Raw genomic sequence first — 25,222 nt, 5'->3', positions numbered from 1 at the left:
CTTCTTTAAACATTATAAAATAAAATATTTTTAACGAATCAAAACACAAGCCTCATTCATCGAATTGATCTCGCGAGAACGTTCGATTATCTCGCACGAAGCGCCATCTATTCGCGCTAAAATTTGTCGTCCATGATAATGGCGTACTCTTGGATGACTTTGTTTACATTTTGACTTCTACGCAAAAATACTAGCTGCGATTGCAGATAATCTCATATTCGGTTGCTTCCTACCACTACAATTAAAATGCCTGGATACCTCAAATACATTGAAGCGGATAATTTCAAGTCCTATAAGGGGTTACAACGCATCGGCCCCTTCAAGCGGTTTAGTGCAATCATTGGACCAAATGGGTCAGGTATGCGATCTTCGACCTGTTGTTCAGCTTTCTGATTTCTAATTACATTCTTCTGTCATTGCAAATTGACAAATGCACTTCTATACTCAACTTACGCTTACTTTGAATCCCCCAATTTTGCGCAGTTCGGGAGCATTTACATGGAAATATTATTTTGACATGATGTAAACAAACATTGTTTGGATCGAGATTCCCGTTGTGATTTGAGATCTGTTGACCTAGAATGAAGTGAACATGTTTGAATTATAGACTTGTTTGTTATTTATCATCATTAGTTTGCGTTTTGGATGTTTAGATTAACTGAACTGTAATATGAGCAACCAACGGTGCTCGAGTTCACGTGCGTTGACCCCTCCCACTTTTGGTTTACATCACCCCGTGTTAGTTACCATTAGTCGTATCTTATAAGTATTGTTAGAAATTGCTTGAAGGCAATCTAAAACACCCTAAACATTGACATGTTCATAAATATTATTGGTTATCCACGTCTCCCTATAAGCTAAAGCGTGTATGTCATACAGAGTGATGTTATCATGGTTAAGTATTCATACAAACACACATTAAGACCAAGCTGAAAACTCCTATTCATGAAAGAACAACCTTTTTGAAGGATACCAAGCTGAAAACTCCTATTCATGAAATGGGTCAGTGGTAACCTCTGATTCCTACATGTTTACATGCATTTGTTGCTGATTTCGACCCATGATTGTTGACATATTAAAAGTGATTTATTTGTTTGAATGCTGGAATGATTAGCGAAAACACAATGTTTGTTGTGGCCGCCATAATATGACAGTTGGTTTGAACATGTTATCGAAAGAAATTACAGCAGTGTTACAAGCGTATCATCATGGATGATATTTTCCTAATGAACATGATAAAAGGATGTCTGATCTACATGTTCACAATGATTATACAGATAGGGATTTCCTGTGATAAGTGTATTAATGTCATTTGTCTGATGCACTGTCATGGCACAATTATGATTTTGCGAATAATTTGCTTCAAGACTGTCAACTATATTTGGGTAATTGTGTTCAATGATTAACACCACAAACATGCAGATATGTGCTGATGAGTGATGGGGGCGGTGGGGAAGCCTAATGGTTAAGGCATCAGCTCGTCACGCTGAAGACCGGGGTTTGATTCCCCACATGGGTACAATGTGTGAAGCCCATTACTGGTGTCCCCCGCCGTGATATTGCTGAAATATTGCTAAAAGCGGCATAAAACCATATTTACACACTTACTCACACACTCACTGATGAGTGATGACTTGTGTTTTATATTTGCAGGCAAATCCAACTTGATGGATGCCATCAGTTTTGTGCTTGGAGAAAAAACATCCAATCTGAGAGTCAAACGGCTTGGGGTAAGGCTTAAACATTGATATTAAGCAACTTTTTCTTAAATGCCTTAGACATGTCTGAACATCATGTTTACATTTTACATATTTGATAGGGATGGTAAGTCATAGTAAGAACTTTCAGGTGTGACAGCCTATCATCAATCTGTCAAAGGAAGGAGTGACACATGAACTTGATATTCAGATGGAAAAGCATGACTTTGTTTATGTTTATGATGTTTATGGATACAACACTTATATTATAATATCTGCAATATGCTTTATATTTTATGTAAATGGATGTAACTATTAGATTGTCATCTCTGTCAGCGTGTTGATTTTCTAACTATTTGTGTATTACAGGATCTAATCCATGGTGCTCCAATTGGTCAGCCGGCATCAAACCGTGCTAGTGTGATGGCAGTGTACTATGACCCAGAATCGGATAAGGAGACCAGCTTCACAAGAATTATACATGGGAACTCCTCCGATCACAAAATCAATGGGAAGGTAACAAATATAGACTTGTCAACAATTTGCTGTTTCCTGTTTAGACATGGGAGAACTTATCCCAACATAGGCAATAGACAACCAACAGGCAAGCTATTTAATGTAACTGAGCTAATTAATGTAACTCATTCACTCATACTGATATGATATTGTCTTTATCATTATACAGGCATGCATCACTTCGCTGGATATGGCTTTGTAAGGTGTTAAACAAAGACAGATCATAATGCATTTTAATATGGTTATGGTAAGAATCAAGTACAGTCGTTAAAATCGAAGTCATCTCTGACTCTGGGACAAGTAATACTATTACTTGGTCCCAAGAGAGCTACTTCGATATGTATTCCTTACTATCGAGACATAGGTATGTCTATGAGGTAGATAAAAAAGATGATATAAGTTCTAATTCCTCCGCCCTAAGCATTTGTTTACCTAATGATTTCCCTATCACTAATCAGGGCACCTTATCAGTTCAGTAATATGATTAGCACGATACAGTGGATTTCCGTAACAAAATCACTAATCTGCCTTTTGAACTCACCGATGAATAAATGGAGGGCGGAAGATGTGTGAAGCTGCGCTGGTATTTTTTGTCAATTGGATCAGGTTGCTACACCAATCAACTTCTCATTGACTGACTAAGGCGCCAATCTATCCGCGGCAATGATATACAAGATTGCTGTTGTTTGAATCTCATGGGACCAAATTTTTTCTTCGCGAAGTCATACCTATTAGTGTATTCAATATGATCGTCAATAACATTGCGAAAAATAACTGGTATTCAAATGATGACAACTATAACAGGGAATGGTCTTATGGGACCCGACAAAGGTACTTAAACAATTTAAACAAGTCAGCAGCGCCGGTCAACTTTATTCGAGACATTGGTCCAATCCGTTCGACTGACCGCTCGCATTGAATCATCAGACTCATCAGGATTTGACTGTACATGGATGATGCTGATCCATTCCTTGCCTGTTTTCAGACTGTGTCCATTCCAGGTGTCCGCCAAGAGTATGCTACGGCACTGGGGAAGATTGGCGTGTTGGTAAAGTCCAAAAACTTCCTGGTGTTCCAGGGAACTGTAGAGAGTATTGCCATGAAGAACGCAAAGGAGAGAACACAGATGTTTGAGGAAATAAGCAGGTATGTCTTTGGCTAGCTTTAGAGATGTTGATGTATTACTTTACCAATCTTGTGGGAAGTTAATTATGAGAGGTGTGTGCTGTTACCATTACCAACATCAAGGTTTGAAATAATAATAGATACATATCAAAATATGTTTTGAAAATACTGGTATATTGTGTTTTCAAAATCATAAATGTTGTCACGTTTTGGGAAGTTTTCTAAAAGCATGACAAACTTTACTGATATTATGATATTTAGAATTTAGCAACTGATTCCTATGATTGAACACACAAAACTATTTGTGCCCAGTTTCCTTCTTACAATGTGTACATTACACATGTATCTTCACCATAGCAACGCGCCCAACAAGTGATGCATTGTACCAGATTTATTTAGGTTTAAGACAAATTACAGTTGAAAGTATACAAGCAATATATATTTTGATACATATTAAAATAGAAGAATCAGTGCAGCAATAACTACAAACAGAACGTCAGATCAGTACCTCTCACCATTAATTATCGTTTCCTCAGATAAAAGTATATGGGAAATTGAGGGATGAATTGAGTGAATTATTTCTTTATGTCTGCCAGGTCTGGGGAGTTAAAGGAGGATTATGACAGAGCCAAGGCTGAAATGTTGAAGGCTGAGGAAGATACGCAGTTCAACTACCACAAGAAGAAGGGGATTGCAGCAGAGAAGAAGGAAGCCAAGATGGAGAAGGATGAAGCTGAAAGATACCAGAGATTGAAGGACCAGTTGGTGAGTCATGTTTCTGTTCATAAGTACTATGTGTCTGTAATCAAGGAAAGCAGCATAACTCCTTTGAGTGGTATACTTTGAGAAAGCAACGTATCTGGTAGTTCATTACTTCAGTCAGTCATATTGGGCAGGGATGTCCCATTCTTAGGCTTGTTGGGAGTTATGTCCCTTAGTTGGCTCGAATCACAGATTCCTTGCAACTAAGACAAATTGTCACTGTTATGCATATGTTGTAGGCTTTATCCCCAAACCTTGTTTGTCTAAAACCTTTGATGAAGACATTACCATCCATTGTGAAGAGTTGCCTCCCTTAGTTGTCAGAACCTGCGTGATGTTGATTAAAGATCTCACTTTTGTACCGATAAGTGCCTTTATGTGTGTTGAGAAGACTTCCCTCCACTGACAAGGTGATTGACATTTGTTGTTCAGGTTGAGAAACAGCTGGAACTTCAGCTCTTCAAGTTGTACCATAATGAAAGAGACATCGATGAAATATCCGATGAGTTGAACAAGAAGACACATGCTCTTGAGAAGGAGAACCGAAGCGTGATCGAATCGATGATGAAGTCAAGGAAAAGAAGAAAGAACAGGGGAAACTCAGCCGAGAGCTCACCAAGATTGACCAACAGATGAAGGAATCAGTAAGATATAGATTTTAGTAATAGATCTAAAATGATATTGGACATAGAAAATTCATGTGGTGATTTATTCTATCAGAAATACTTTGCTTAGTCAAAACTTCCACAAAAATAAATGCAAAGCTTTGAATTAGATCTGTAATGATACAGTACATGTTGATAGTAAAGCCTTTTTTGAAAATCAACCTGTGAAGATCCGGGTTATAATTGGTCTTCAGTAACCCATGCTTGTCGTAAGAGGCGACTAACGGGATCAGGTGGTCACACTGGCTGACTTGGTTGACACATGTAATCGTATGCCATGTCTATCTTGATGCTCATGCTGTTGATCACTGGATTGTCTGGTCCAGACTGTTGCCATGTAGCTGGAATATTGCTGAGGGCAGCGTTAAACAACAAACCAACGATCCAGCTGTATTTCAATAGAACTTTGGTGCAGGTTATAACATAGCTTTCTATTTCACAATGTAATTTCCAGAGACTGCATTAATGTAGTTCATTAAACTAACTATAGCAATGTGATTCTGTATACTCTGTGCATGTCATGATAAAGCATCTTTTTATTGGTAATGTTGTAACATGCTTTCAGATGAATAGTTTTATATTTAGAGCCTATTTGTCATTTAACAATCCATGACTGGGATTTATTATTTTGTCAGTGAAAAAGACTGTGTCAGTTGTATGTGATGATGATCATTTTGGGGATAACTGTACTGTGTTTGATGAATTGGGGATGTATACCGGTGGTTATATAGCCGCAAATTTAGGTATATCGCGCGTAAAGCGGAGAACCGATATAACGATTAAATTGAGCTATATATTCCACCGATATCATCCCAATTAATCAAAACTCTACAATTATTCCATTCTAATCCAACTTCGTTTTCAGCTGTTTTAAGTGAAAAGAACTTCATTATTTAAACCAGGTCAAAGTTCCTCTAGGTCAAAGGTTAATCATATCACTCCTTCAACTTACACCATTGCCAGAGAAAGTAGTTCCTTTTCAAACTACACCGTTTATTATGTGCACACAGACTAAATTTGACAATGATGAATAGATCATAGTATTAAGATTAAATGGGCGGTATTATGATGAAACGCCCTCTAGTTACAGAAATGAAGCTGACCCGCTGATTCCTCAACTACGGGCCATTATCAGTTCTGTTGTCAAATGGCGTCATAGCAGGTGGCGTCGCGCTCCATAATGGCGTCATAAACCTTGTTTCATGATCTAACAGTGTTGGGTCAACAGCCGTTCTTGAGTAAGTTGTTTGAACTTAAAAATTAAATTTATGATACTGTTTTGTCTTTTTTAACACAAATTCCACCCATTTTAGCTGGATAGGGGAGTTAATTGACCAATGGAAGCTGCAAATGACAATGTCCTCTTGAAACAAGCGTTACCCCAGTAGTGTAGGGATACATTCAAAGGTTTCGGTGAATCGGTTTTCAAATTGCGACCGTATATGCTGATTATACGGTCGGAAATTTATAGCATTGACCAATCAGAACTCGTGTTACATACTAAGTTGAATTAGAATTTGTTTTAATTGTTCAGATTGTTAGTTGTCGTCAAATTTCAGACAATATTTAGGTCTTCAGACAAAGTCTGGAAGACCTACTGTTATTATCCGAATATTTTTCTTCTTATTATTATTTGTCCAAATTTTGTGACAGCTCTCCTGAACTAACTACTGGGTCGATTTTCATGAAACTTTCAGGGATTATAGCCTGTGTGCTGAAATTGATACATAGTTGAAAACCCCCGGCTTCCGGTAAGGGCAGACAACCCCAAATGTCAAAATCTTTACACCTCAATATCTCAAAAACCATAAGAGATAAACTGACCAAATTTTCACTCAATGTAGACAACATCATTCTGCATCGATTTAACGCATAGCAGAAGTTGGCCGCCATGATAGATTTTCTGCCAGTTTGAAAAAAACTGACTTTTTTGTCGATTTTTGCGTTTTGATGGTGCCTGTGTTTAAAAATCTTCTCTTCCTGAACGGCAAATAGTACAATCGTGTTTGATATATCGTTGTAAAGTCCACACTCCGGACTACATAGAAAGCTCAAGGGATGTCGATATCTTGAATGGTTTTGGAATTATCGCCCTTGGAAGTTGGTGAACTTTTCTAAGACGCATTTTCATAGGGTTTAAAAAGTGTCACAACTCTGCGAAAACACAATGGATTTCATTTTCCAAAGTACCAATCTGTAGATAATTGAATGGGACACATTTTTGCTTCAGATTGTTATTATGTAATAATAAATAACTACAACACAATTACGACACAAACACAAACATTACAATTTTTCCAATTTCCGCACGTTTTGACGGTGCCTGTGTTTCATAATCTTCTCCTCCTGAATGGCAAATAGTACAATCGTGTGTGATATATCGTTGAAAAGCCCGCACCCAGGACTACATAGGTTACTAAAGGCATGCAGATATCTTCAATAAATTGGGAGTTATCGCCTTTGGAAGTTGTTCTATTTTGTCAAAACGCATTTTCATAGGGTTCATATAAATGTCATAGCTCTGTGAAAAAACAACGGATTTCAATTTTGAAGGTACCAAACTGTAGATAATTGAATGGGAGACATTTTTGCTTCTCATTATTGTTATGTAAAAGTCAATAATTGCGTCACAATTACGACACGAACATTAGGATGTTTCGCATTTTGTTAGTGTTCAGATAGCTGAAGAGCGAAATAGCTGAAAGAAGTGTCAGTAAAATCTGAAGCACGAAATAGCTGATAGAAGCGTCTGTAAAATCTAGCAACAATCCCCACTTTCTGGTTTTCCAATGCCCAAAGAACAATGCACTTGACTTTTTGACCACACCAAAGTCTGCAACATTTACCAGTTGTCTCTCTTTTTATATATGCCTGTATGTATTGCTCAATTTCTTTGCTTTGTTTGACTGTGCGTTCCTGTTTGTTAAGATCTAGCAAAAAAACTACACTTCCTGGTTTTCCAATGCCCAAGTTGTTGTTGAGTTTGGTTTTACGTCACATCAGCGTTATTCCAGCCATATAGTGACGAGATCAAGTTGGAGTTTTACAAATTTTAGATACAAAGTCCAAAAAAGAGTTGTTTTTAACATATATATTCATTACATTACTATTTACAAGTGAAAAATGACACAGCACCATACTCAAAAACAAGCAATCTGTGACTCACATTACAAAGTGTAACTTATGGTACAGGTCAACTTCCCTCGGGTAGCTAACAATCAGATGCACACTCACGAGGGAAAACAGATCTTTCAGATTTATCGCTTCATAATGTGAATCTCTTGCAGTCGAAAAGTCCACACAGTCAAGCAATATATGCTTGATGGTGAACACTTCATCGCAAGAGACACATATGGGAGGTCCATCCCCATCCGTTTTCAGCAGATAGTCATGAGTAAACCGACTGTGGCCAATACGACATTGTCGTAAAATTACTTCATCACGTCTTGACTGACAACCCATGTAGGTATAAACCAATTGCTGGCTTTCCAATGCCCAAAGAGCAATGCGCTTTTGGTAACAACTGGGACTCCAGCAATTTGTTTACCAGCTTGACTGTGCCAGGATCGTGCGAACCCTCTCTGCTACATCATCATGATGGCAGGAATCCAGCACATAAACGCACAATATCTTATACATTTAAAACAGAATAAAACTTCACACACAAAGATGCAGCCATGGCAGTAGTACTTTCAAATCATCTTAACTGCACCACAGTAATTTTTGAATGGGTGTTTCACAAATGCACTATATACACATAAATCTATGGTTGTTCACAAGTGCAATATATGCACATAAGTCTATGTGTCAGATAGCTAGGATCATGGCGATTCCAGAACACTAATCGTTTTGACCGTAGACCAAAGGACAGCGGAGCTACCGCCTGTCAAAGAGAGAATTATTTCCCCGGCTGCATTTCACCGATCTGCTCTCGTGTCAAAAACGTGTTCTGTCTGCGTTTTGCATGGTTTCTAGCCCTTAAATACACTTCAAACACCCGTAACTCCGAGAGTTAAAATGAACGCTCCAGCTGGCGTCCAAAGAAACAGTACAAGTAAAGGCAGCCACGGGGGAGTGTATGGGGAAGTCTGAAGACCGTCAGTATTGCCCAGGAGGCAATCCTAGTTTGGTTGTGTATTTGTTTTTGTTCCCCTCCGCAACTCGGATTTGGGGACTATGTATTCAGCGATGTACGTACGTCCCGATTCTTGTTAACGAGATATCTCATGAACCGTTGTACCCAATGTCTTCAAATTTAGTTACAGCCTACATTGGGGGATTACCCAGACACCAGTCAATTCGGGTGACCTTGATCTTACTTTCAAGGTCACTACGACACTTTGACCACTTTTCAAACTCTTGTTAACGTGATATCTCATGCACTGTTGTACCCAATGTCTTCAAATTTGGTGACAGCCTACATTGGGGGATTACGCAATCTTGTATGTCACCAAATAATGAAAAGTAGTAAATATAGATATTCCATTCTATAGCGGTGGGGGACATTGCCATATCAGTGGCAAACACTTGTTATTTTTACAATTATGTTTTTTGTGAGCAACTTGTAATGCAATGTAATCCTTTTGGCAATATAATTTCAAGTGTTTCACTTGCTTACAGGAAGTTGAGCTGAACAAGAAACGTCCCCAGTATATCAAGTCCAAGGAAAAGACAGCTCACATGATCAAGAAACTGGAAGGAGCAAAGTAAGAGATTTCAAGAAAAATGTTATAGATAATTCACTGTTAGTGTACTAGATTTAGGTAAATTTGAATGAATCTTTATTATGGTTTTTCCGATTACCTTGAGAATGTTTTACTGTCCTTGATTCAATCCTACACCGTATTCAAATGTTTGGATGGCTTTCCTCATTTGTTATGTATAGATGCAGTGGTATTTACATAGATAGATAGTTTGTTTTAGATGGCTTAATCAGGTAGTGACCCGTGAAGGTCCGGGTTAGAACATTGATCTTCAGTAACCCATGCTTATTGTAAGAGGCGACTAACAGGATCGGGTGGTCAGGCTCGCTGACTTTGTTGACACGTGTCCTCGGTTCCCAATTGCGCAGATTGGTGCTCATGCTGTTGATCACTGGATTGTCTGGTCCAGACTCGATTATTTACCGACCGCCGCCATACAGCTGGAATATTGCTGAGTGCAGCGTAAAACTAAACCCACTCACTCTCACGTAGTGTGGTGTAGATTGTTCGGCAATTCAGGATGTAAGAATTCGTCCTGCAGAGTTGCTTCCCTTGGGCCTACAAGAAACCCCTATCAAGGTTCACACTCCAGATTCTCAACATTTATGGGATTGTTGACACAACCTCACCACGTTTATTGGCGAATGTCTCAAAGTGTACAGCAGTTATAGCTTTCGTCCAGCATCAACCTGACATGCTGTGACAACTCTGTTTGAAGCAGGATTATGGCAGTCAGTTATCAGGAAGTCTGCAGTTAGTTGTACTGTAGTCAAAATTGAAAGAATCATCTTCTGTCTTTCAGGAAGTCTCTCAAGTCTGCTAGAAAGACTCATGACAACCATGAACAGGAGGTAAGTATTTGAGTTTCTCACTTGACATTCATGTTTCAAATATGTCTTCAGGTTTTAATGGTTCAGAAAGTTTCCTGCAGAACAAATAAGGTTGTTCAGTGTTTGTTTTGAAAACACATTATTGGATTGTTATGAATGGGTATGATGAGACTTTATTTTGTCTATTTTAGATCAATGCACTGGAAGAAGAGCTAAATGATATAGAGAAGAAGAAACAAGAATTCGAAGATCAAATCCTTGAAGAATCTCAGTCTCAAGGGAGATCACTCCAGCTAGAAGATGCACAGGTAGGCACGAGACAGTCATATCTTTTTCAGGGACTATAACTCTTTTGTGTCCAAGGTGTGAAATAAACAGAAACTGCTTTACACAAATTAATACAAACTCAAAAGCTACTTGAGTACTACACTCCGTACACAATAGAGAAAAGAGTTAATTATTGTCTGTTGTTTAATGGTAGGGTGTCCAGTTAACATTATGTTAAAACCAGATTTTAAGAATAATAGTATTATCGTAATTGGTGTTAAGAGATTTGGAACAATTGATTTGTTGATATTAGGTGTTTATATCTTTGGAATTATGTTTGAATTTTTTATGTTTAATTTCATAAAAAATGCATCTCCTCTGTAGGACTGAAATAAATTTGTTTGGTCGCTGACAACTTTGGTTAATAATTATGTGTGACATTGCCTCATCTTGATCTGATGATCCTGTTCAGGTCAGTGAGTACCACCGTCTGAAGGAGGAGGCAGGGAAGAGAGCTGCACGAGCTATGCAAGAGCTGGAGTCCATCAACAGAGAACAGAAGTCGGACCAGGACAAGTATGACAACGAGGTCCGGAGTAAGAACGAGATGGAGTCCCAGATCAAGCAGAAGGAGCAGGAGATGGAGGAGAACAGGAAGAGGGTGGACAAGCTCTCCGAATACATCAGGTGGGGACTGTCACCATCAGAACACCCTAGCCTGAGTAAAGCATTCGGATTCAGTGTGCCTCTCTACCCTTGCTTATTGCAGGAGGACTGAAATGAGGAGGATGTGATTAACGAGGGGGATAGTTCTATGGATATACAACTCCTATGTTTCAGTATATGCGACATTTTGGTGTAGGTGCTAACACATCATCCAGTGATGTCACTTGTTTGATAACAGTGTTAGCACCTACACCAAAATGTCACATATTATGTAATAAAGAAGTTGTATATCCATAGAACTATCCCCCCTTGTCCATCACACCAACTTCTAAATGGCACTCTAAATTTGATTAATGTATAGTCACACAATAAATTGACAAAGTGATTTCAACTTATTTATACTTTCAATGTATTTCATCAATTCTGTTTTCATCAATTCTGTTCCTACTGAAATTCCTAGCACATCATCCAGTGATGTCACTTGCTTGATAGCAGTAACACCTACACTGAAATGTCAAATATTATGTTATAAAGAAGTTGTATATCCATAGAACCCTTGTCCATCGCACCAACTTCTAAATGCCAATTCTAAATCAATTCTGTTTTCATTGATTCTGTTCCTTCTGAAATTCTACTGATACCTGTGACAAAGCTAGACTGTAATTGAACTCAGGAAAAATGCACATCTAAGAGTGTCCCGGTGTGGCAGACTTAATCCCTGATCTGTTGTCTCTCAGAACCAGCACCCAGGCTGTGGCCGAGCAGCGCCGCGTGGAGCAGGAGCTGTCTGAGGAAGTTGATGGTGCTAACATCCGTATTGCTGAGATCAATGATGACTTAGCACAGATCATGCAGGAACTGGGAGAGGCGAAGGTAAGCAGGTTGCACAGACTGAACACAACATATTCACTCAGAGACCAATTTTCATAGATAAAAGCAGTCTCTTCAAAAGATGTCCATTAGAAGGATATCATGCATCCATTAAGCTCTTGATAGTAGAAGCATTGTTAAAATAGATGTCTTTATGTAGTAGGGAAAACCATTACTCGCATTGTATCATTGCCTGAATTATCTCCCCTCCCAGGTGGATAAACACGAGTCTGCCCGAGCCATCAAGAAGGCAGAGCTGAAGGAGAATCTCAAACGTCTGTTTCCGGGAGTGGTAAGAAAATATAAACCTTTCACTAACTGCAGTGGTTAGTCTTAAAGAGTGTAAGAGACGGTGTCGGAAATTTGTGAACCGTTTTGGCTGTTCTCTGATGAAAGACACTTTCACAAAGTTTCATGCATATGTTTCAGAAGAACACAAGGTATTCTTGCTATAGTTTCATGTTTGAATCATTGAGTCCTTTAGTTTCAATATGGAGGTCCACTGAAGTGGGGTTTAATGTTAGCCTTGTGGTTAAAGCACTTTGTTCCCACGCTGAAGCCCCGGTTTTGATTCTTCACATGGCTACAATGAGTGAAGCCCATTACTGGTGTCCCCTGCTATGATATTGCTGGAATATTGCTTAAAGCTGTGTAAAACCATGCTCACTCACTTGAACTGTTCTCTCTCCAGCATGGGCGACTGATTGATCTCTGTGAACCGAGTCACAAGAAGTACCAAGTGGCCATCACTAAGGTGCTGGGAAAGTACATGGACGCCATTGTGTGTGACACAGAGAAGACGGCCAAGGACTGTATCCAGTACATGAAAGAGCAGCGTATCGACCCTGAAACATTCCTGCCCCTCGACTATTTGGATGTCAAACCTGTCAATGAGAAACTCAGGTAAATTTGTTTGGATGCTGGGTTAGTCCTACCTGTGAGGCTTCAAAAGGGAAGCAGGGGCGATTGGGTAGCCTAGTGGTTAAAGCATTCGCTCGTCACGCCGAAGACCTGGGTTCGATTCCCCACAGGGGTACAACGTGCGAAGCCAATCTCTGGTGTCCCCCGCCATGATATGGCTGGAATGTTGCTAAAAGCGGCGTAAAACTAAACTCACTCACTCAAAAGAGAAGCCCCAATGTGTTAATACATTTCGAGGAACACATCTGAGACAATCAATGTACGTTATGTTTGAATGAAATCTGTCTTGTATTATAAAAATTTATGTGAAGTGAGTTGCAATTCTAATATTGAAGTGATTATTTTAGTTTCGTATTCATACTTGATGCAAAACATGAAACCAGTACATGTGTTGATAACTACTGTTTGTTTATGTGTTCTCCAGAGATATTCGTGAACCGAAGAATGTGAAGCTGATCATCGATGTGATCCGGTTTGACCCACCCGGCTATTAAGAAGGCCCTTCAGTTTGCCTGTGGAAATGCTCTGGTTGCTGAGACAGTAGATGATGCTAGGAGAGTGGCCTTCGGAGGACAGGAGAGACACAAGGTGGGTACAACTCATGGCATACATGGAACTGTCTTCTTTGATGCAGACTCCAGCTAGTAGAATATTTTAAGACGTATATTGCAAACCTTTGTCGTTTGTCATATTTGTAAACATTGCTGGTACTATATTTTAGTCTTTGTTTTCAGTCTGTGGCATTGGATGGAACACTGTTTCAGAAGTCGGGTATCATCTCTGGTGGTGCAAGGTAAAGTAATTTGTATAACAGGTTGTTATTTAAACCATAGTAAATACTTTGCTACAAATATACCCATAACCTGCCTAGTGATGAATGACGAAATACAGTTCAGTGTCTTAGTGGAATCTGTGACAAACTGCTTTTGGTCATTTTTAAGAGTTACTCTTCAGGAATTGTTAGGAAGCATGCTTGCTCTTTTAGGGATTTGTTGGGTATGATTTTGTTACATTTTATGAAATGATCAAAGCTGCTACTGTTTGTGACCTGAACTTGTCTGCACAGTGACCTGCGAGCCAAGGCTCGGCGATGGGATGAAAAAATGCTGAATCAGCTGAAGTCTCGCAAGGAGAAGCTGTCTGAGGAGCTGAAGGAGCACATCAAGAGGAAGAGGAAGGAATCTGAGCTGAACACCATCAGGTCCCAGATCAAGGGCCTGGAGACCAGGCTGAAGTACTCCATCACCGACAGGGACAACACGGTCAGTTTAACCACAGCGCAACCGCAGTGTTGCCGTAGCAGGGGGAATGTTTTCAGTTTAGATACTTCCCTATGCTTTCTGTAAGAGCCGACTAAATGGCTCAAGTAGTCAAATTAATTAGCTAAATACTAACAGTTGTATTGTTCACTGATTTCATTTTCAGTTGCCTATGTTAAACCTGCTCTGTATGTCCCTGCTGGTGACAGTGAATGTTGGTAATGGAGAATGAACATAAGTATTTCAAACCATATTTCATCAATTCCTATTTTGTTTGTTCTTCAGCAAACTAAACTGTTGCAACATATTGAGAAGGATCTGGCAAAAGTTCAGCAAAATCTGCAAGGCTTTGATGTAAGTGTTGGGCTCTCTCTCTCGGAATGAGAATGTGATCAATATAGAGAATGTGAGAGTGTTCTCATCTGGAAATATCATATGAGATAGTTGCAGTTCTTACTGTATATGATTTGTTTGGCTGTGTAATGAATAGGTATGTCATGATACTTACTGTATTGTGAAACAGTATGGTGATACATATAATACTTCCCAGGAATAGTTGTATTGTGATATCCCTAGTTATGCTCCTTTGTCACTCACTCGAAGCTTTGATGTGTTGTTTTTGTGCGATGGAGTTACCTTTTACCCTTGTAATTACTGATTTAAGTGCTGTAGTTTCTAATTGGAGATTTCTGTCTTAGGTTCGTATGTCAGAGATCGATCGCAGGATGAGTGAGCGAGGAGATCACATAAAGCAGCTGAAGGACAAGATGAACCGAGTGGAGGATGAAGTGTTTGCTGTTTTCTGTCAGCAGATTGGAGTTGCCAATATCAGGTAAGTGATAAAGATATTTTCACGGATAGTGAATAAAAGTTAAGATATTTTGGGATTCGTGACAAAATACTTAAACCTGGTCTCCTGTGAGCTCATCATAAAAGCTGACTTACATATGGAACTGGTGGCCAATTCATGAGTCTGTCTCAGCTCCTGCATTGTCAGAAAGCCTGCAGTGTATTAACCTGGGTGATTGTGTACTAGTGTACAGGCATGTTAATTGTTGCCCATTTTATCAATTACCGATGTGCTTGGTCCTATTTATATTCTGGCTGCAGTAAAAGACACAGTTCATACAGCCATTGTAAATTCAGTGATTATATGTGCATGTCCTTCTCCCTCTCACTTCTAACTTCTGTGTTGGTATGTTAGTATTAATTTCACTGTTTGTAATGCAGACAATACGAGGAGCGCGAACTGAGAGTACAGCAGGACCGAGCCAAGAAGAAGCTTGAGTTTGAAAACCAGCGTTTCCGGCTGACCAATCAGATTGACTTTGAGAGGTCCAGAGACACATGGGGTAAGTGGACGTTGTCCAACAGGGCGAGGAACTCTCATAGCATCTGCTGAATAGCATCTTGAAAACTTTTTAGCAGAGTTGCAAAATCAGTTTGACATTAATGTATGTAGAACAAATGGTTAGTTAAAGTTTCTTTTGGTAACTACGTGTGTCATTGACATGCTCAGCAGTGGATTTTGGATTACTTTTTGTTGTCATGCCTGCTTGACAACGATGCAAGAATCTGTATTGAAAGGTCGCATCACCTGACTAAAGTTGTTTATCTATAAAGTTTGTCCTGATCTTTAATGATGTTCTTGCTATGAAGCCATATTGATGATTGATATTGATGTTGCAACAGAGAATGTGCTGAAGTGGGAGAAGACGGTGCAGCAGGACGAGAAGGAGCTTGATAAGGTCAAGAATGAAGAGAACAAACACATGAAGGTAGGCATCCCTGCTACAGCCTGGAACTGTCAGCAGGATGACACAGTTGCATACAGTGTGTGGAGAGACCCATGTCAATTAGGTTTTTAATAAAATGGGGACCATTAAAGTTAATATTATCATTGCCTAATGTGGCCTGGAGATTATTGTTCAATAATATTGTTCAATATTATCATTGCCTAATGTGGCCTGGAGATTATTGTTCATTTGAATGGATGATTTTATGGGTGCCTGATTGTTCTCAGGTGTTACAATATGTTGTACAGAGTATTGTCCCCTGCTTGTATCTGGGAGTTATATCCCTTTTTCATATTAGGATCAACTCATTGTAAGTTTGCACTCAAGATGATGATTATGTATGCTATGCTTAGTCAGGAAGATTCACATTGTCTTTCACTATGGTGATATGGGTCTGTCTGTGTCACTTAACTTTGCAAACCCATTGCTGGCATTGTGGTTAAAGTGTTCCCTCATCCCACCAAAGATCTGGGTTTGATTCCCAACATAGGATCAGTGTGTGAATCCCATTGCATTACTTTTCTGTAAACTAGATAATGAAATAAAATGTGTTGTCCATGCAGGTTATTGATGAAGAGATGCAGAACATGGAGCGGTTGAAGCAGCAGCGCCTTACGGTGAAGTCGGAGGTGGATGACATCGAGGGTGTTGTTTCTGACATTAAGAAACGCATGGCCAACCAAAACAAGGAGATCAACACAGTCCAGAAGGCTATCACTGTGATGGAGACAAAGCTGGAACAGAAGAGAGCTGACCGACACAGTCTTCTCAAGTCCTGCAAGGTAATCACAGTCAGTTAATTAGCTTCACTGACAAACACAGATATAGTGTTGGTGACTTTGGGTTAATTGAATCCTGTAAGGGTTCTGCTGAATGCTTATGGTTTATGGGGTTGAGGGGTAGCATAATGGTTAAATCGTCACACTGAAGACCAGATAATTAATCCCATGTTGTAACTTCTTACCATCACATGTTATATTTTGATGTAGATGGATGCAGTCCGTATTCCAATGCGACGTGGAACGATGGATGATATCAGCCAGGAGAATGACCCATCCAGTCAGCCCGACAGAAGCCAGGATACGGCCACAGACAGCAACAGTAGTCGGGGTGCCAGGGCAATATACGAGAGAGAGGCTCAAATAGAGATCGACTACTCTCAGCTTGATGATGAGCATAAAGAGGTGGGTGGAGTTGAAGTAACTGCTCTAGATAATCTTGTTGCTGCAAGCCTTGGTAGTATTGTACCAAGATAAGATAACTCTTAAAGTCCAGGGTGCCGTTGGGCAGAGCAACCTTAGTGCTGAGACTGTCGCAAGTCTATGTCAAGGTATAAGAGTTACGATCACCGTAGCGCTAAGATCGTTTTGACATTATTAAAACTATTACCATTAGCTATCACTTCAGTAATAGATCTTCCACAAGAACAGCTAACAGACTTGCTTGTTCTTCATTACTGGCATCATATACAGGTACAGTTTATTGAATTATTTATGGCTGTAGATGTATCACTTGACAAAGTGACAATCTCTGAGTAAGGTTAAAAGTAGGAAATATTTGGTAAGAAGATTATACCTGGGAAGATCTGTCACAGATAACAAATGTAAAATGTTATGTAACATTACTGTTAAGCCTATGGTAGACTTACTGTCAATGGTATTTTGTTTCAGCTTGATCATCCTGACGAAGTCAAAAAAGGCTTAGAGCAGTTAACAAAAGCATGTTCAGATATGAATGCAACGCTACAGCGAATCAATGCTCCCAATATGAAAGCTATGGAAAAGTGAGTATTCCATTTGTTATGTGATGTGACCAATAAGTCTAACACCCTATAGAGGTTCAAGGCCAGTAGGGCTATTGGGTAGCATAGTGGTTAAAGCATTCGCTCGTCATGCCGAAGACCCGGGTTCGATTCCCCACATGAGTACAATGTGTGAAGCTAATTTCTGCTGTCCCCAGCTGCGATATTGCTGGAATATTGCTAAAAGCGGCGTAAAACCCAACTCACTCACTCAAGGCCAGTAGATGCCAAAAACATGATTGTCCCCAGATTGACCGCATAGGGTGTGATCTGGTTGAAAATGTGTAACTGTTCTCAGACAGTATGAACCATTGCTCATGCAATATTCATAGATGGTGTGCTTTGCTAGGGCTGTAGCAAGGGTGCAGTGATATAGCTGCATGACATACTCAGTCCTTCACTTTCTCACTCTGACACTATCATGGTAATGAAAACAGAATGAATATGCAATATAATCATGGTAAAATGTCCCCCATAATCTTTATGAATAGCTTTTGTGAAAAGGAGTTACAATGCTAAGATGGCAACAATGTCCCTTCATCATTGACAGTACCAATACTTGAATGAATACTGACCCCATGTACAGGTGCTTGAACCTCTTAAACATAATGTGACACTGTTTTCATTGATTGCTAAGTTTTGCTGACGATCAGTTTCTCATTTGTTTCAGGTTAGATGGTGTCAAGGAAAGATTAGTTTTAACGTCAGAAGAATTTGAAAATGCTAGAAAACGTGCAAAGAAGGCGAAACAAGTATTTGAAAAAATTCGTAAAGAGCGATACGACCGATTCATGACATGTTTTGATCATGTGGCCACAAGAATAGATGAAATCTACAAGGTAAGGACATGTTCATCATTTAATATGTTATGGCGTACAGCTTGTATAGCCTCCAGTAAATAGTGCTCTTTCACGTATGAAGTTGTATGAATTAAAACGTGAATTCCAACTTGGGATTCAACTGCAGACCTGAGGCCAAATATCTGCCTCTGAGCAGGCCCAGATAAATCCCTGTAAATCAACATTGTCCGGCACAGCTTGTAACAGGTATCCTGAAAAGTTTGGACTTGATTTTAAATCTATTTTAGCTTTTAAACATGCCTCACTGGACTTGATTTAAATGCTATTTTAGCTTTTAAACATGCCTCAGTGTGAATCTTATCTAATTCTAAGTGTTATATTGTGGAATTGACGATATAATTCTTCATGATGTGCATAAGTGAGTGTGACTTGTCTGTGTCCAGTCTTTAGCCCCGGAATCAGAGTGCCCAGGCTTTCCTTGGTCCGGAGAACCCAGAAGAACCCTACCTTGATGGCATCAACTACAACTGTGTCGCTCCAGGCAAACGTTTCCGACCCATGGACAACCTGTCTGGTGGAGAGAAAACTGTTGCTGCCCTCGCTCTGCTCTTTGCAATTCACAGGTAAGTTTCGATGTAGAATGTCTTCAAACCCTGTGTTCCTTGAAGAGGTAGAAAACTGTTCTACTGAAACATGATCTTCTTTGTGAACAGACTTGTCTGAGGTGATGTATTTCACAGTGCAGTTGTGACCCTTTGAACACACCTCGAACCTACTATCATGGGTTTAATCCTGACTTCCGAATTTGTGATTGTTTGTTTGTCAGCACCATACCTGTGCTCGTGAGTTTCATGCAAGTGGTATACATCTGAGGTATACATCTGACATCTGAGGTCTGAGATGTACATCTGAGGTATACATCGGAGGTGTACATCGGAGGTGTACATCTGAGATGTACAGCACTTTGTTTTCTAATCGGTCTTCAGCAACCCATGCTTGACGTAAGAGGTAACTAACGAGATCGGGTGGTCAGGATCGCCATATCATTGTATCCAAATTGCGTAGAGTGATGCTTGTGATGTAGATCAGTGGACTGTCTGGTCCAGACTGGATTATTTACAGACCGCAGCCATACACCTGGAATATTGCTGAGTGTGGCGTTAAACAACCAACCATCCTGCCAAGCTGACAAGGCCTGATATAACTGTCTTGTCAGTTACTATTCAATGTGGTGTGAAAACCAAGTCACTTACTCTTTGAAAACAACACATGCTGATGATATTTTTTTATCTTGTTTCAGCTTCCAGCCTGCCCCATTCTTTGTTCTGGATGAGATTGATGCTGCCTTAGACAACACTAACATTGGCAAGGTATGGACTCGGTTCATCTAGTTGAATGAAGTTGATTTTCAAGAATGTGAGGGTCAGGGCACAAAATGTGCACTGGACTTTTGAGAAGTAAATAACAGAAACAAATTAAATGCACTTGAAAACTCTGTCTCTTTGAACGGAATCCGATTCTCAATCACATGAGCACAAGCGTAGTTGTTGTGTTGTAAATTACTTTGCAGTGTTTGATTCTGTTGGCTAAAATGGATTTATCACACCTTCTATCTATGTTAACGATTCCCAGTGTATTCCGTGTTTTCCACAGGCTGTGTTGCAAGTGCCTCACCTGACTGTGTTCCCTCTGTTGTCATCTGACTGTCCCCACTGTTGTCTGACTGTCCCCACTGTTGTCATATGACTGTTCCCACTGTTGTCATATGACTGTCCCACTGTTGTCATCTGACTGTCCCCACTGTTGTCATATGACTCTGTTCCCACTGTTGTCATATGACTGTCCCCACTGTTGTCATCTGACTGTCCCCACTGTTGTCATATGACTGTGTTCCCTCTGTTGTCATATGACTGTGTTCCCTCTGTTGTCATATGTGCTCCCACTGTTGTCATATGACTGTGTTCCACTGTTGTCATATGACTGTGTCACTGTTGTCTCCCACTGTTGTCATATGACTGTGTTCCCCTGTTGTCACTGTTGTCATATGACTGTGTTCCCACTGTTGTCATATGACTGTGTTCTGTTGTCACTGTTGTTCTGTTGTCATATGACTGTGTTCCCACTGTTGTCATATGACTCTGTTCCCACTGTTGTCATATGACTGTGTTCCCACTGTTGTCATATGACTGTGCTCCCACTGTTGTCATATGACTGTCCCCACTGTTGTCATATGACTGTGTTCCCACTGTTGTCATATGACTGTTGTCCACTGTTGTCATCTGACTGTTGTCATATGACTGTGCTCCCACTGTTGTCATATGACTGTTCCCCACTGTTGTCATATGACTGTGTTCCCACTGTTGTCATGACTGTCCCATGACTGTGCTCCTCCCTACTGTTGTCATATGACTGTTCCCCACTGTTGTCATCTGACTGTGCTCCCACTGTTGTCATATGACTGTTCCCACTGTTGTCATATGACTGTGTTCCCACTGTTGTCATCTGACTGTTCCCACTGTTGTCATATGACTGTCCCCACTGTTGTCATATGACTGTTCCCACTGTTGTCATGACTGACTGTTGTCACTCTCCCTCATATGACTGTGTTCCCACTGTTGTCATATGACTGTGATCCCTCTGTTGACACCTGATTCTATTCTTTCAGTTGTCATTTGACGCTGTTCCCACCTTTATCCCCAGACCGTTCCCACTGTTATCACACAACTCTATTGTCCCACTGTTGTCATCTGACTGTCCCCACTGTTATCATCTGACTTTGTTCCCTCTGTTGTCATATGACTCTGTTCCCACTGTTGTCATATGACTGTGTTCCCACTGTTGTCATATGACTGTGATCCCTCTGTTGACACCTGATTCTATTCTCTCAGTTGTCATTTGACGCTGTTCCCACCTTTATCCCCAGACCGTTCCCACTGTTATCACACAACTCTGTTGTCCCACTGTTGTCATCTGACTGTCCCCACTGTTATCATCTGACTTTGTTCCCTCTGTTGTCATATGACTCTGTTTCTACTGTTGTCACCTGACTGTTCCCATTGTTATCACCAAACTCCATTGTCATCTGAATCTATTTCCAGGTTGCAGCATACATCCAGGAGCAGTCCGAGACACACTTCCAGTGCATCGTCATCTCCCTAAAGGAAGAGTTCTACAACCGAGCTGATGCCCTCATCGGCATATACCCAGTGGTAAGCTAAACTCTCTGCAGTCACTGAACGTCCACACCCTTGTGAGAAACCAGATTGACAATTGTACTGTTTGGTGAAGCAGTTGTCATGCTTTATGCTGTTGTAACTGTTTCAACTCATCACAGTGACATTCTGTTCAGTTGAGTCAGCTTTGCTGTTGATAGTCCATATAACTCTTAAATCTACTGATAGTGTTGGGGCCGGGGGTAGCCTTGTGGTTAAAGCATTTGCTCATCATGCTGAAGACCCAGGTTTGATTCCCCACATGGCTACAATGTGTTAAACCCATTTCTGGTGTCCACCGACATGATATTGCTGGAATATTGCTAAAAACATAGGACTAAACTCACTCACTCTGAGAGTTGACCCTGCAGATTCGGACACTTTTGGCCCAGATTGTAAAGTCGACCCTGTTTTGTTTTTCAGCAAGGGGACTGTGTTATCAGTAACGTGCTGACCCTTGACCTGACAGAGTACCCTGACCCATACAAAAACGAAGAAGAGGACCAGCGATTTGTCCGATGAAGATTTCTGTTTCAAAAGTGCTTGCATAGTATCATTCACAGTTTCATCATTCTCATATCAGAACTGATTCAAGTATTGGACTCATATTTTCATTTGTATATAAAACACATTCACCGATGTCAACTTAGATACTATTTTTAGCAGTATAACTGCTCAAAATGCATTTATTGTCTCATTAGGTATATTCATAACTCATGATATCAGGAAATATGAACGTATTTTTGTGCGAAAATTTTCTAGAATTGCTAAATTAAAATGACCTGAAAAGATATGAAAAGATTTCTACAAACAAATCAATGATCTTCACAAGGTTAAACTGGTGAAAGTTCCAAGACATTTCAGAGGTATATTAATCAATATTGTTTTCTGATAGCAGATATATGGAATTCTGTTTCCATAAAGGAAGATTTTGTAAAGATGGGCAAGACACATTTACAGGAGTTTTATCATGGTGACCTATTCATATACATGGTAGAATGTTTATCCCTGTTACTTTAAACTGTATGAGTTTTAGCTAATAACATAAGTAGAGATTGTTAAGATTAACATAGAACAGGAAAATAGGACAAATTCCTGTGAAGACAGTTATATATTTAAGAAATAATCAGGAAATTTGTAGAATTTCTCACAATGCTATAATTATCTTAATTTCCTTTGCTTACAGTGTTCTTATTTATTTTCTTGATCTACTTCGAGCTGTGTTGAAGATAGTGATCAAAGATGTGTTCATGTGAGCCTGGTGTATTTTCACAGTGATTCCTCATTGACTTTGTCTGTTGACATTTACATTGTAGTTAAGTATACTAATTCTGTGTTTACATGGTCTGATCATATTTTTATCTCAGTTATATGCCCAGTACAACAAAATTGCTTGGCATAAAAATCATTATTGTGACGTGTTTCATTAAATTGTATATGTGAATGGAGAATTTGTTGTCATTTCTCTCTTCTGTTGGTTTTTGGATGCAGTTAAATTGACATGTAACCATGGTGAAGACATGTGTGGTTGTTTTCACATGAATGTGTCAAACCTGTGATTGATAGCGTAAGCAAAAATGAACATTGAAATAGGAGGTGAGGTGAAATTGGGTTTTACGTCGTGCTTGTGAATATTTCGCTCATATGACGACGTGCATGCGTGTGTATGTGTATGTGCGACTGCTTGTACTAGCCCAGACTGAAGCTGGTTTTATAGTGCTAGCCCACTGAGATACCATGCCGCAGTGAAGCATGAATACCCCACTCAGACACAGTATACTGACTCCGAGCCAACCAGTCCTTGTTGTACCCATTAATGCCGAGCGCCAGGCAGGGACCAACAAGTACTAGTACCATATTTTAACGTCTTTTGGTATGACGCGGTCGGGGATCGAACCCGCGACCTTCCGCTCTCCGGGCGGACGCTCTAACCACTACACCATGGAGGCGGTCCATTGAAATAGGAAGGAGTGCATTGTAACAACCTGATTTTTGCATGTAAGATTGGATACCTTGGGTTATGTCCTGAAGCCTATAGAGAGACACCTCAATGAAACAGGAGACATTGTCCTCGTTTCAGGGGTCGCCATAGTTGCGTTTTGAGCCTGTATTGAAGAAGAATAAATTAAGAGAGACATCCAAACAAATAACCCTGTTATTCTGTGAGTAAACAAGTGAGGATATCACAAGCATCATTCTGACTTTGTTGCAAGATGCCTCCCGTGCATCTAGGAAACAAGTGTGAGATTCTGTCATGTCAGATTCTAACCAGTCATAAAATGTCCTGCTCAGACAAGCCTGCCTTAGTCACTTAATCTCCATTTGGAGACAACCATTTCTGGATTACCTGGAACAAACGGGTGAAAATGGGCAGATGTTTTTCCATGTGATTTTTGTGTATTTCTTGTTTGTAGGGAGGATCTATTCTACCCTGGATTTCCCTTGACATAAATCAGGTTTGCATTCTCTCTGACAGAATACATAGTTCCCAAAGAATGCTACTGGTGATTGATATTAAAGAAGGTAACAGGACAAGAGGTTAATATCTGCGTTATAGATATAAAGATGGATATATCATGCCCATTGTTTGATAAAGTGCAAAAGTAATATTCTGTGCATGTCATTCAGCTGTGACTTTGAGAGGAATTGAAGGGGGTGTCATTTACGTCACTGACTTTGAAAAGTTGGTTACTGCGTCACACACATAAAGTACCGTAAATTCTCGGTCAGATCATTAAATCTCGTTCAGTTTCTTGTTTTGTGTAAGGCTGGAGTCCCCTAATATTACAACTAAATGACAGACGTGTAAATATCAATCAAGACAGGGCGACAATGAGTCTGAGTGATTTATATCACAGTGAACGGTACACTCAGTCAAGTACGATGACTGGCAACCGGCTAAGTGGTCCAGCATGACCACCCGATCCATTAAAATACCACCCCACCCCATACAAGCACACATTGCCGAGGATGTGTTCCACCTGAAATCTTAGGCGGCTTAAACGTAGCAGACATCGTGCTCATCGTGCAAATAACTTAATGGATGTACTTTCTGATGTTCGGTGTTTGATGGTGCAGAACGCCGTCAGCCGTAATGAAGGAGGGATTGGCCTTTTGAAACTTTACGGTATTTGCAATGAAACGCCAATGATGTTCACTTTAAGGACACTTCGTCAAGCACGTTTCCTTCCGAGATGGATCACCATGTCTGTTCAGGAACCCTACTGATAGCGCTGCACAAATCGACTGTATACCTGTTGCAAGAATGACTGCAAGAAATTAAATGAGATCAAAATCCATTTTGTTTGCTGAATACACTGAATCGTTCAGAT

The 25,222-nt window shown here is 40.0% G+C and overlaps 1 protein-coding gene across 1 annotated transcript; it reads left to right on the top strand.

Annotated features, from left to right (window-relative positions):
• Positions 1 to 94: 94 nt before the first annotated feature.
• Positions 95 to 23,334, top strand: LOC124271153 (structural maintenance of chromosomes protein 1A-like). The gene is given in 30 exon segments (XM_046706223.1): positions 95 to 358; positions 1,654 to 1,730; positions 2,067 to 2,213; positions 3,199 to 3,359; positions 3,935 to 4,103; positions 4,533 to 4,638; positions 4,641 to 4,744; positions 9,386 to 9,471; positions 10,271 to 10,319; positions 10,490 to 10,606; positions 11,038 to 11,252; positions 11,969 to 12,104; positions 12,316 to 12,393; positions 12,793 to 13,004; positions 13,447 to 13,504; positions 13,506 to 13,610; positions 13,757 to 13,815; positions 14,089 to 14,284; positions 14,567 to 14,635; positions 14,980 to 15,113; positions 15,512 to 15,633; positions 15,974 to 16,059; positions 16,641 to 16,859; positions 17,067 to 17,261; positions 17,748 to 17,860; positions 18,549 to 18,717; positions 19,129 to 19,301; positions 19,979 to 20,048; positions 21,777 to 21,887; positions 22,314 to 23,334. Coding segments are annotated over 30 exon segments (3,747 nt in total). The 5' UTR covers positions 95 to 246; the 3' UTR covers positions 22,413 to 23,334.
• The last annotated feature ends 1,888 nt before the right edge of the window (positions 23,335 to 25,222 follow it).

This window comes from Haliotis rubra, unplaced genomic scaffold, assembly GCF_003918875.1.
Source record: "Haliotis rubra isolate DU_JTF1 unplaced genomic scaffold, ASM391887v1 Scf158, whole genome shotgun sequence".
Taxonomy (NCBI): Eukaryota; Metazoa; Mollusca; class Gastropoda; order Lepetellida; family Haliotidae; genus Haliotis; species Haliotis rubra.
This window is presented reverse-complemented; position numbering and strand designations above follow the sequence as displayed.